General features: G+C 35.3%; 1 protein-coding gene across 1 annotated transcript in view; it reads left to right on the forward strand.

Annotated features, from left to right (window-relative positions):
• LOC120080505 (protein ILITYHIA) overlaps positions 1 to 13855 on the forward strand; it is a 60566-nt gene that overhangs the window by 806 nt on the left and 45905 nt on the right. Inside the window, exons 2-12 of the mRNA XM_039035178.1 lie at positions 6227 to 6603; positions 6700 to 6831; positions 6949 to 7330; positions 7613 to 7759; positions 7939 to 8123; positions 8230 to 8356; positions 11318 to 11391; positions 11500 to 11576; positions 11672 to 11708; positions 11791 to 11957; positions 12176 to 12359. Coding sequence (XP_038891106.1) covers positions 6227 to 6603; positions 6700 to 6831; positions 6949 to 7330; positions 7613 to 7759; positions 7939 to 8123; positions 8230 to 8356; positions 11318 to 11391; positions 11500 to 11576; positions 11672 to 11708; positions 11791 to 11957; positions 12176 to 12359 — 1889 coding nt within the window. The remainder of the gene's footprint in view (positions 1 to 6226; positions 6604 to 6699; positions 6832 to 6948; positions 7331 to 7612; positions 7760 to 7938; positions 8124 to 8229; positions 8357 to 11317; positions 11392 to 11499; positions 11577 to 11671; positions 11709 to 11790; positions 11958 to 12175; positions 12360 to 13855) is intronic.

Consider the following 13855-nt stretch of genomic DNA (forward strand, 5'->3'; position numbering starts at 1 on the left):
TAAAGATTAGGATTAGGATTAGGATTAGTTTTCTTAATTAATTAGAATTAGAATTAGCATTATTTTCTTAGTTAATTAGGACTATGATCATTTTCTTTGTTAATTAGGATTATGATTAGTTTCCTACTTAAGTGGCTCCATTCTCCTAAGTAGAAAATACTGTCACGATATTGAGGCATCGTGGACCGCCTGAGCTGTAGAGAGGTTAAAAGGGTTCATGTTATAATTTGTAAGAGTGAGGAGTTGGGAATTATGCTTGGAGTTTGGACCATCAGAAGTTGAAAGCATGGTAAAATGAAGTCTCTTTAATGAATTGATAGGTGTAGTATATTTAATGGGTTAAGAAGCACAAACACGAATAATGTGATACAGGTATGATAATTTCTATAAATGATGTAGAAGACGAAGTCTCTTTAATGAATTGATAATTTCTATATTTTCATTAGGAGTTGTGGCTGTGGTTGGTTGGCGGTGATGAGGTTGAGGAGTGGTGTTTGGGCGTGAATGGTAGGGGAATGAAGAAGTAGAAGATGAATTGAGGGAACTGTGAATTGCAAATTGAAAATCATAGAGCTTAGTTGAGAATGAGATAGTATCTGATTATCAATTCAGAATTTATAGGTTTTTTCTTTTAATCCTATGATCCTATCCTTTTTTTTTCTATTACTTTTAGTTGATTTTGTCTTGGGCTGCCAAGTTTAAGGGTCTTTAAAACAAATAAGCTAGTGGGATAAAGGGTGGCTGCGGTTGGGCTTAAATTTTCAAAAAAAAAATTATTGCAACATGTTCCCTTCGCGTTTGGAAGGGGGCAAACATATCCAATAAAAATTAAGCAACATGTTCCCTTCGCGTTTGGAAGGGGGCAAACATATCTAATAAAAATTCAGATATTTTAATTCATGTATTTGCCACATATCCGGACAAATTTGTATCAGATACCAATTCTAAGCATAGTTTGAAGTATTTTTTTTTTTAAGGGTTTCTTCATCACAATTGTTGTAGGACCGATTCTTGAATTTTTCTCGAACGTGTTTTGATCTTTTTTGGTCGTTCTTCATAGCACAAATGATCATTTCTGTCCCAAAATGCATTAAAACTTCTCTAAAATGTCATTCTTGGATGACTCTCCAAATTTCTTCTCAATTTTCTTGAATTTAAAGGGTTCCTCCTAGTTAGGTGTGTGTTGTTCGGCAACGAGCACAAGTCATAAAGCTCCCTCTTGCAATCAGTATCGCCAAGAGTTTCTCGGACTTCCACCGGCAGCAGTTAGCTTGGCTCAGACGGATGCTTTGATACCAAATTGATGTAGCGTAAATACTAAAAGGGGAGAAATCTCCAAGAACCAACAAAGTCTTTATTATGAATGAGAAGATATCAAATACAAGGGGGGAGACTCTATTTATAGTGAATTACAAATGTCCTCAGGTGTCCTAAAAAGATAACTAAAAGAGGTTGAAAACTAATTTGGTAATTGAAATGTAATTAATGATTAACCAAGATTAACTTGATTTTATCAAAGTATCCCAAACCTATTACATCACCTTCCATAAGAAAAAAGACTTGAAGGGGATCTAGGGTTTTGGGCATAATGATTGACGATAGAAAAACGACTAGGGTGTTGGGGGTAGGTGGTCAAAGATGTTTGTAGCTGTCGGTGGAGGCTACGGTGGAATGCAGAGCAATGCCCACTGAAAGAATGAAGAAAAGAGGAAGATGATGACCTAAAAGAAGGTAAAAACCATCAATTGATGACAAGGATCGACGGCCAAGGGTGGTGGCGGTAGGTGACCAGAGGCTTCTGTGACTGATGATGGTGGTCGGAGGCTGGACTGAGAAATGATGATGGTCCAGTGTTAGAAGGAAGGCAGCTATTTTTTTCCCCTCCTCAGGGATAGGTTTTCTCAAGGAGAGAAAAATCGATTCCTATCCTCCTCCCTTGAAGTATATGTTGTTCATAGATGACAGCCTATCAAATATGAAGAGGAAATCAATAAACAAGTACAAAATTCCTCTACAGTATCAAAATTAATCTTTGAGTGTTTGCAGATAACAAGGGCTTCTTTTTTAGAAAAATAATGAAAAGAGGAACCTCTGAGAAATCTTGGCTTCACCTCATTTGTACCCATTGTAGTTATAAAAGATGAAAAATTCAGAAGAGTCCTCGACTGCTTATTTTCTTCTTTTGGCTTTTTTTGTGGGAAAGTATCACCAATAGAAGACAGGATCGAACAGTAATACCATCATGATTAACAAAAACATCAAAGTATATCATATTAAGAAACAGATAACAAACAACTACATCATTCAACTCATCTTCATTTGACACAATAAAATTTCCATCTTCCACAACCTTTTTTATCCTACTTAAAAATCCACTGAATTTGAGAAGTCTTTGAACGATGAAATCACCATGAAGTAAAATACTTAACTTGAAGTGTCAACCGAAACTATATAATCAAATCTAAGAGAAACTTCTATTATTACCGCCCTTAACAACAATTTTTGCTGGAATGAAGCCACAAATGTTCTTCTCAACTTCAAATAGGGCAACGAAACAATCAATGAAATTAAGGGTTTGATAAGTAATGCTGACCAGACCACCTAAATTTTGCCTTATAGTTTCCAGTATTCCAAAGGCAAGTTTTTAATTGCTATCCAACCTCCATAACTTTTAGTAAACTCCAGACGAGAGTGATTCTTATTAGATTAATGCTCAAGTTTCAAATGAAGGTCATTGAAAAGCCTCCAATTACCATCGAAAATTAATTCTAAAAAATCTTCATCAATCTTCACTCAGCCTCGATTAAAGGATTAGTCGAATCTTTGGACTGAAGATAATCCTTTAAGGAATTTTGAACTTCCTTCCAAGAGTAGTGTGCAAGCAACCGAGATACCACCAAATGGAGTTAAATTTTCAGGTCCACTACTTCCTTTTCTTTTCAAAATGGATATACCACCAAAATGGAGTTAAATTTCAATTCCACCACTTCCTTACCCAAAAAAAGAAACCTTAGTGTAGTGAACTTTGGTTGTTAGGTTTGACGAGTTATGATTCTAGAAATAACTTGAATTATGCTTGATCACTACCACATAACTTCTTGAAAATTTCTTGTGAGTAATCAATCCATCTTGAGAATTTCCTACTACCATTTGCTGAAGAGAAATTTCGTACTATGATTGTATCTTATTCTCAAAAGTTGGAAATCATTTACCATTTCCCAGAAGACCATCAATCCTTTTTTTATCAATCTCAATCCAACGTGGAACTTGCACAATATTTCTTCCCCTTGAGAAAGGCATAACAGAACATTTCAAAATGTCAACCAAAATATGATATGAATTTAGATAAACAGATTACCTCGAAATCATCCTTAATTTCTTACAAAAGAATGGATGAACTGGATTTTGCAGTAATTCAACCATGGCACATTTAAACCAATGGAGTAGAGGAACTGAAAGTGAAAACGTGATGATTACTTCCTGTTTTCCACCCCAAATATTGAAGAAAATATTCCGAACGCATCAACTTTCTCATATCTATGGAGGCAAAAGATTTTGAAATGAACGTGTGGAGAAGAGAGGCAAAAAAAGAGTGAAAAAGCTGAAAAATCCAACTTTAGGGGTTTTTAGCAATGGAACTGACGAGGAGCATTCCACATTTAAGAGACAGAGGTGGTAATTTGAGGTTGGACGAAGGAAGTCAAGTGCTTGGAGAGGAGAGGGAAAAAGTCAGGGAGCTTCTTGAAGAGACTTTCCTTTGTATTTCAACCCTAAATCATGAATCAACCTCCATAGGCTCAAATGATTGGGTCGCAGATGAGTGGTGGACAAGCCGTTGAAAATGGGCATGATGAAGAAGGCTAACGAGCGACAATGGACGCAAACCAAATGTTCGACAAACAGGAGGGTGGAGAGAGGCTAAGGGTCGATGATTGATGGAGGCTAATGGTTGGGGAGAGTTGAAATTTTTAGGGAGAGGGGATTTCCTTTAACTATTTATCGAAAATTTAATGTTAAAAGTTAAAGTCATTGAACTTCCAAACTTATGTCTAATATGTTGTTGAACTTTAAAAATGTTAAGTAGGTCATGAACTTTCAATGTTGTATCTAATAGGTCTTAGCAACATATTCAACACAACTTTAAAACCAACAAATCTATTCTATAGGGCAGTAGACTAATAGGGTCCTATTCCACATTTTTTTATCGTTCTTTTCAAGGAAAGAGGTTGTTTTTGTGGTAGACTAGGGTTTGGTTCATTTTGTGGGGTCTTTGCTGTGAGAGAAACAATAGAATCTTTCGGGGGCAATAGATGTATTTTATCGAAGTTTCATCCCTTGTTAGGTTTTATGTTTATCTAGACGTCGGTGATTAAATCTTTTCGTGATTTCTTGTTAGGTCCTTTTTTCTGGGATTGGAGCCCCTTTTTGTAAATTGGTCGTTTGGGGCTTTTTTGTGGGCTTCTCTATTTTTGTATCCTTTGTATTCTTTCAAATTTTTTTTCAATAAATGTTCAGTTTCTAAGAGCATTAGTCTATTTTCATTCTCTTAATGAAAAGTTTTATATCTTTCTTTTAAAAAAAGTTCAGTTTCTTTTTTTTTTTTTTTTAAAAGAAATCTTTCATTAATTTCATGAAAAGAGACTAGTCCTCAAAATACAAGGAAACAAAATATTCAAAAGAAGTCATGAGACAAACAAAAATACAAGAGTAATGCTCAGTTTCTCACTTAAAAAAGGATTGAATTTTGTGTCTAATAAACCTTCAATTTTCAATTTTGTGTCCAATAAATTCATTAATTAAAAAAATTTTCAAATGTGTTAAAGGGCCTATTAGACATGAACCTCAAGGACTTATATGTTTAGAGACTTATTATACATTTCTTTAAAAGTTTAGGAACCTATTACTCTCAAGAGTTGGGACCTATTTGACACAAACTTGAAAGTTCAAGAATGAAATTGTAGTTTGACCTTTCTTTTTAGAAGAAACTCCTATGCTGCTGAAGGTGTTCCACATTTTAGATGGCTTCTTTCCGGTTACATTGGAAAGCTCTTTTTTGTTTTTGTTTTTGTTTAAGTTGTAGCATTTGGATTAGATAGTGACATTTTATTTTTATCCTTTTTGGAATTCTGTTGTTGTTTTTCCCATCTCGGAATGGTTGTCTATGTAACTTTAATTAGTACATTTAATTATTATTATTATTTTTGGGTGAGAAAAGATATTTGATTGATGTGATGAAATATAAAAAGTCAAATAGACAGACAAACAATCTAAAACCAAAACAACTAGATTATCACTAATCCTACTACATCATATGAGCTGAAAGTTATAATAATGGTTGTTTGAATGGAGAAAGTTTGCAATGTTTCTCACGGGGAAATGTTTAGATGGAATTAGAAGATTTTTTTTTATCTCTCGTGGCTAGGTTAAGAGGGTATGTTAGCGAGGTGGAGTGTCTATGTTCGATGTGATTTGGAGGATTTAGATACCTAAGAAAGTCAGGTTCTTTATTTGGCAAGTCTTGCTTGGTCATGTAAACACTTTCGATAGTTAGGAGAAGAACTTCGCTTGTGGGACCCTTTTGCTGTATCCTTTGTCGGAAGGTGGAGGAAGATCTGGATCATCTCCTTTGGGACTGCCAGTATGTGAGGACTATATGGAGTTTCTTTTTGCAGGAGTTTGATTTGAGCATTGCTGGTTAGATAGACGTTTGTATGATGATCGAGGAGTTCCTCCTCCATCTGTCTTTACGGAGAAAAACTGTTTTTTGTGGCTTGTTGGGGTGTGTGCGGTTGTTTGGGATGTTTGGGGGGAGAGGAATGATAGAATGTTTAGAGTGAGGGACATGGAACTTTGTGAGGTGTGGTCTTTGGTGAGATTTCATGTGTCCCTTTGGGTTTTGGTTTTGAAGCTATTTTGTAACTATTCTATAGGAAACATTTTACTTAGTTGGAACCCCTTTAGGTGGGGTTTTTTTTGGTGGGTGTGTTTTTGATGATCACTCCTGTATTCTTTAATTTTTTCTCAATGAAAGCTGTTCTATTTTCGGAATTATATGGACATATTACTTATGGAATATGTACGACACCAGCTATGTTTTAGATCCAGATGTTTTTCCCTTGTCAGTTGCTCTGGTTTTTTGCAAACAGGATTTTGTTTTGATTGATTTCTTTTAGCAACCTCTCATGTTTAGGCTGATCTGAATATCAACACTCTTTTAACTATGCAGAGGCATATGAGGAATTCGCTTTGCAGTTGGTTGACATAATATTTAGTACACTATTTATTTATGACGATCGTGGATCAAGGGAAGCTGTGGATAATGTAATTATAAAAGCTTTAGATGAGATAACATTCATGAAAAGTTTTGCAGCAGCCCTTGTACAGTCCATGGAAAAGCAGTCAAAGTTTCACACATGTGTAGGGTGCTATAGACTTCTCAAGTGGTCATGTCTTCTTCTTGTTTATAGTCAGTTTTCCACCATTTCAAAGAATGCCTTTTCTAGATTAGCATCAGCTCAAGCGAATTTAATCCACATTCTTATGGAGGGGTCTTTCCGAGAGCGAAGGGCTTGCAAGCAAACATTTTTTAATTTATTATCTCAGGTTTACTCTGTGTACCCTTTTTCATAAATAATGAGACGCTACATGTTATTAACTCAATTTTGATTATTTTTGCAAATTTTTGTTCTACTTGTGCAGTCAGCAGACATTTGCAGAATGTACATTGACGAACTAAATGATGCACGCATACCATACAAAGACGCTCCGGAGTTATTGACTCTGTTATTGGAGTTTTCAAATACTCTGCCTCCCTTATTTGAAAAATTCAAGGTCAGTAGTTAATTTTTTTTTTGAATTTGCACAATGTTGGAGATCTTCTTATTGTTAAGTTTGATTTGATCATGTTCTCACTTAGCATCTTTGATTGTGTGTGTGTGTGTTGTACAGCCAACATTTCTTGATCTCTATGTCAAGTCAGTTTTAAATGCCAGGGAAAAGCCTACGAAGAATCTTAGTGAAGCGTTTCGTCCTCTTTTTGGACATATGTTACATGATGATCTCCAGAGTGTTGTGGTGCCGTCTTCTGTCAAAATGCTTAAACGCAACCCTGAGATTGTGTTGGATTCAGTGTCATTCTGTTTGCAATCGGTCACCCTTGATTTAAGTAAGTATGCAATAGAAATTCTTTCAGTGGTATCACCACAGGCTCGACACACAGATGAAAATAGAAGGATTGGAGCATTGGCTATCGTTAGATGTTTGACTGGGAAATCAAGTAATCCTGATACTCTGGAAGCAATGTTCAATAATATTAAAGCTGTTATTGGAGGTTTGCCTTTATGTTTTTTATTATGTTTATATTTTTAATTGGTTGAGCTAATGAACCTTATGTTGTTTATGTATTTCCTTTAGGAGATCATTAATACACTTAGTTTCTTGTACAAAAAAAGTGATTGGTGCTTCGCTGCTTCTTTTTGCTATTTTATACACCCCATTGGACCAAGTTGTTTGTTTTGATGCCTGTTAACCAAGGGTGATATGTTCTGAATTTTAAGGTATTGGTGATTATTCTTCTGCCTAACTTCTGGGCTATGTGGTTCCATTCTTGCAGGCTCAGAAGGAAGACTGGCATTCCCTTACCAGCGGATTGGTATGTTCAACATGGTGCAAGAGTTGGCTCATGCTCCAGAAGGAAAAAGTATTTGCAGTCTTTCACAATTAATATGCAGCTTTCTTTTGTCATGTTATAGGAGTGAAGGTAACAGTCTATCTATTGTTGGTCCTGATAATTGTTTTAAAGTCGGCATAAGTTACTTTCTCTTGGGTTATTTTCAACGGCTCTATCAAATCCCCAAGTTAAGTTTATGTTGTTTAAATGGTTTCATCTTCCTTTTTGATCTCCACATTGACGCTAATTATTTATTGTACTAATTGTAGGGAATGAAGAGGTAAAACTTGCAATTTTGTCCGCTCTAGCTGCTTGGGCTGCAAGATCTTCTGATTCCATTCAACCAGAGCTTCTTTCACTTTTTGCATCTGGCCTCAAGGAGAAGGAAACATTAAGGAGGGGACACCTTCGTTGTCTACGTGTTATCTCTAAAAATCCTGATGTGATTGCAAGGGTTAGAATGCTGAATTTTGTGGATTTTCTTCCCTCCCTCCATTTGGTTTTAAGTTTCATCATATTGAATTCATATAATTTTGTTTCTTGTGAAAAATCAATTGCAGATATCAGGTCTTTTGGTGCCTCTTATCCAACTTGTGAAAACTGGTTTTACAAAAGCAGTGCAGCGGTTGGATGGAATATATGCTTTGCTTTTAGTTGGAAAGATTATGGCTGTCGATATTAAAGCAGGTGTTTATCACAATTAATCATGTTTTCTATTATATATGAGATTTGAATCATCATGTTTGCCAGATTATACAAAACACCCTCTTTTTACTTGTCAGCTTTCATTTTTTTTTTTTATAAACAAGAATCAAACTTTCCATTGATAAATGAAAAAAAATACTTTCTTTCGTACTTGTCAGCTTTCATTTAATATTGATTATCATGTGTTTGGGGTTTTTAATATGTACGTGTGATAGTGTAAGTCAGTGTTAATCTTTCTGCATATCTTACTTTTTAGGGGTTATGTTTTCACCTGTAAAGCTAAGGCTTTCTGGTGTTTTGTGATCTCTGCTATGAGTTGAGAATTTTTGTTGGATTTGGTGGTTTTCGTTCAAGAGACAATTTATTATGATATGGGATGTATTTGGTTGTATTTGCTTTTCTTTTATGGCTTTGTCCAGTTAACTTCATAGATTATTGTTTTAAATGATAAAACTGTTGGAAATATTTTCAAATAAAGTAAAATGTCACTGTTTATCAGTGATAGACAGTGATAGACACTTATAGATATATATTAGTGTCTCTAATAAATGTCTATTAGTGATAAACAATGACATTTTGCTATATTTGTAAATAAGTTGACTCATTTTCCTACATTTGAAACAACCCTAGCTTCATTGTATGTTCGTTATTTTGCTTATTTTGTTTATTTGTATATAGAACATTAGACTATTTTCATTTCATTGATGAAAAGCCTTGTTTCCTTTTCAAAAAAAAAAAAAAAAATGTTAGAATTTTTGTCTGGAGGGAATATGAGAACTTTTTATTCTAGGAATAGCATTTTTTTTCCTTTTTTTTCATAAGAAACTTTCCAACACAATTTCATTGATAGTATGAAATTACAAAAAGGCAAGAGATGCAATGAAGATTGTGGATGTATTTTTAGTTAGCAATAAGAGATTTATGCTAAGACTAGACATGTTCATCTAGCACTTGCCGTTGAACTTGTTTTCTGCTTTCTAGATGAAAACTCTCTTTATGGGTGTTCTTTTTCTTTTTCTTTTTCTTTTTTAGAATCAACAACTTTCATCTAGAAATTCTTATAGAAAAACTTCCATTGAGAAAAAAATGAAAGAATCCAAGGGCATAGAGCATAATAAGCCCACGTAACATTTTCTCTAAAGAAAGGGATTCCAATTAAGTAAGATGTTACCTAGAGAATAATTACAAAAAAGCTTCGATACCAAAGCCCCTCATTAAAGGCCAAACCTCACTAGGGTCCCTATCTATGCCTCTGAACACTAATGTTTCTTTCTCCCCAAATATCCCACAGCACAACACATATCCTAACAGACCACAAAAAATTGACTTTCTCCTTGAAAGGGGGATGAGAAGGAACTCCCCGATTGTCACACTAATTTCCCTCTGCCCGGCTATCTGAACATCAAACTCCTATAGGAAGCAACTCCACACAGACCTCACAATTCCAAAGAAGGTGATCCAGGTCTTCCTCCGCCTTCTCGCACAAAATACACCAGAAAGGACCCATTAACGAGGTCATCTTCCTAGCAAGTCTATCCAAAATGTTCATATGACCTAGCAAAACTTGACAAGTAAAGAACTTGAATTTCTTTGAAATCTTAATCCTCCAGACCACATAAAAGACCAACTCACTTACAAGGGCAAGGTCCACCATCAACCTAAAGAAAGACTTGCAACTCCTTCCAAAGGGTCAGAGCTCCAGACACAAACATTCCTTCTCCCTACCTTAAAACTGCACTCTTCCAACAGAGAAAGAAGAGAGACAATCTCCGTCGTTTCCATATTAGATAAATGATGACGAAACTCGAAAGAAAAGGTCAGAGCTTCTTGACCAGACCAACAAATGGAGATCAGATGATTTCTTAAGGAAGACAGGTGGTAAGGATGAGGAAACACAGAGCAGGGAGGTCTATCCCTTACCCATTGATCTTCTCAGAACATATCCCTACCATCCCCATAATGGAACAGACCAAAAGGGAAAAAGAGGGAAGCTCAAGCGATATCTTTCCAAGGATTTCGGTGTGTGCCTTCCTTAGCTGCCCAATCAAAGGGATGGGTGCCATGCTTACTCTCAATGATCCAATGCCATAAAGATTCAGGTTCAAGGAAAGATGCCAAAGCCACTTAGCCAACAGAGCTTTGTTACGGAACGCCCAACAGCCTCCCAGCTAACGAGATGAGAACCCTTCCCCTCATCCACCCCTTCCCAAAAGAAAGTCTTTCATATACTTCTCGAGGCTCTTGCAAATCAGACTAGGAGCACGAAACAAAGAGAAGTAACAGATGGGGATACCGCTCAACATTGGTCTGATCAGAGTAAGTTTATTAGCTTTGGAGAAAAAAGCCTTTCTTCCACAAGGCCAACCTTTTGCAAGTCATTTAAAAAATGGGGTTCCAAAAAGACATTGCCTCAGGTTTCCACCTAGAGGAAGGCCAAGGTAGGAAGAGGGATAGAAACCAACCTCGCAATCAATCACCTCTGCTCATCTCTTAAGCTTATCCTGGTTACAATTATCATTGCCAAAGTAGATCAACATCGTATCATCAACAAACTAAAGATGAGACAAGGCTACTTCTTTCGAACCAACCTTAAAAGGCTTAAACAATCTTGCAACCAATCTTTTTTCTCTTTTTTAATTGCTGCTGACTGAGGTTCTTTTGTTATCTCCTTTGCTCTTTGGTGCCTTTTATGTTTTCCCCTTTCTTATTATTTTTTTAATGAAATTATCCTTTCTTATTTTGTTTGCATACTTTAGTTGCAAAGGGTGTTTTTTCTTATTCAAAAAATCCCCCGAAGATTTATTTCTTTTCATTATATCAATAAGAAGTTTTTTTGTTTTTAAAAAAAGTTGTTTCTTGTTCAGAAAAGTTATCCCAAAAATCTCTGATGTCCTCTGTTGGGCTTATTGCTAAATTTATAGTAATAATATCCTATGTTTTCAGAGGAGATTGTTAGCAAGGAAAAGATCTGGTCTTTGGTATCTCAAAATGAACCTTCAATCGTACCAGTTTCAATGGTAGCTTTTTGGAACCCTGTTTTTGCTGCCCATTTAAGTCTCTGTAAGTTAATTAGCAAAAGACAACTTACTATTTATGTGGGCAATTTTTTCTATTGCTGTGCACAGGCGTCCAAACTGTCAATTGAAGATTGCGTTGCATGTCTTGATCTTCTTGAGGTGCTTCTTGTGGAACACTCACGCAGGTCATATTCTGATTAGCGATATCATCAACAATTCTTGAATTGATTGAAATAATAATACTAATTTCCACAGCTGCTCTGTGTTTTTTTTTTTGTAGAGTGGTAGACACCTTTTCAGTCAAATTGCTCTCGCAGGTGACTTCTTTACAAAATAAATTATCATTTCAGTCTTCCAACAATATAAGTTTTTGGCCACTGAGTAGTTAAACTCTTGCAGCCATTATTGTTCTTTTTGTGCCATCCAAGTTGGGAAGTTCGAAGTTTCGCTTGCAGTGCTATTGGAAAGCTTGTTACTGGTGCTCCAGAGCTGAGTGAAGCTCTTTTACTTGAATTTGCAAATTTCCTTTCTTTAGTAGGAGAGAAACTTCATTTTTCAAAGATAAGGTCGGTCTATTATTTACAGTTTTATGAGTGATTTGATTAATGGATGCAGTCATATGATAGTTGATACTGTTTCTGCAATCTATTGTAATTACTGGTCAAAACATTTTGTAATTATTTTCTTCCATCATAATCAATTATTGTGGTCCAGTTAGTACTTTTTGTTCCTAATTTTTTTCCCCGATTTTTATACTGAGGTGATGCAATCTTTTTGTCTGCAGTGACATAGAGTATTCATTGGACTCTCAAATTCCACACCTTCTATCTACCGAGGTTCTGGTTAAGTCATTGTTCGTGATCTCAAGAGCGGCCACAACTACTACTTCTAGGGATTCTTTCTTAATAATGTTATGCTCACATCATCCGAGCTTAGTCGGCACTGTAAAACGAGATAATATTTGGAAGGTAATTTTATTTTGGAAATACTTGCATGCATCCTATGCCTAGGCTGCACCCATTATTTACAACCCAGCTCAATAGTCTAACCACAATTTTCCACGTGGCAAACTCTTTTTTCTTTTTCTTTTCTTTTTCTTTTCTTTTTTTTTTTAACATATTTTTTTTAGTTTTTTCTGCTATGTGGTTGGAGTGAGCTGCAAAAGAAATGGGTGCAACAAGGATGCGCCTAAGTATCGCTCTTTAATTTTTTTTTGGTTTCAACATTCACACGGTAATATTGTTAGTGTTCATACTTAGCGAATGATAAATGTCAAATGAAAAGTTTGTGTTACATAATTGGATAATTTTTTTTTTTTTTTTTTTTTTTTTTTTTTTATTTTCTTAATAAGAAACAAAATAACTCTCCTCGATCCCTTCCAATTTTCATTCCTTAATTGAGGTGTGTGGTTTACAGATAGAAATCAAACCTTAGTCACCACAAATTAAGACTTAATTGAGGATTTGGGTGGATGCTATAGTATTGGGCATTGTTTCTCTTTTCATCACTCTCAGGGGTTTTCGTTAGCTCGTTTAAGGCCTACAGTTTCCAGTTTGGTTGGGCTCTTTAGAAGTTTTTCCCTCAGTTGTTTTGTCCACTGGTGGTGTTTGTTTACTTTGAGGATTTTTGCATTCGAAGAACCATTTGAATCTTTCAAGATTAGTTGCTCTTTTGATTTTTAGTTTGAGATCAATTAGTGTTGTCTTCTCTTTTTTGTTGTATTTGTCCGCATTGGTTGTAATTGCAATATTTTCTTTTTTTCTGTTTCTTTGTATTTTGAGCGCTAGTCTCTTTTCATTTAATCAATGAAAAGATCTTGTTTCCTTTTTTAAAAAAAGAACAAAATATCTCAATGGAAAGTAAAATGATATTAATGCTCCAGAGATATAAATAAACTGCAAAAAAGAGTTAGCGTGAAGTTTCTTATAAGAAAAGAGTGAAAGAAGAAACAAAATAAAATGATCGACAAACTTCAATCTGGGATACAAACTCCAATTGGATAGGAACTCTTGGGACCTGTTCATAAGCATCCAATAATTGATTTAATATACTTAAATAAGGTTCTAAACCTAATGGGCTGGTTGAAGAAATTTCCATCTTAGACCTTTCTTGTTTGTAATTTTCCATTACATCAATGAAAAATTCACTTTTGTCCCAAAGGAAAGGGAAAAAAAAGAAAAAAAGAGAGGGCGTGCTTATTGGGCTGCCACTTAGATTTTGATTACTTGCTATCACATATCCTTGTCATTTCCCCCTATGAACTACACTAATCACCTTTTTCATTATTTATGTTTTATTTTTAAGAAACTGAACTTTCATTGAGAAAAATGAAAGAATGGACAAGGCATACAAAAAACAAACCCACAAAAATGGATCTCAACACTAACTGTAAAATGGACCCAAGCTTAATCCATGTCCAGCAGTTTATTTTACTCTTTGCCCAGGCGTGTTTTTACCTCCATAG

The sequence above is a fragment of the Benincasa hispida genome, chromosome 6 (genome assembly GCF_009727055.1).
Source record: "Benincasa hispida cultivar B227 chromosome 6, ASM972705v1, whole genome shotgun sequence".
Taxonomy (NCBI): domain Eukaryota; kingdom Viridiplantae; phylum Streptophyta; class Magnoliopsida; order Cucurbitales; family Cucurbitaceae; genus Benincasa; species Benincasa hispida.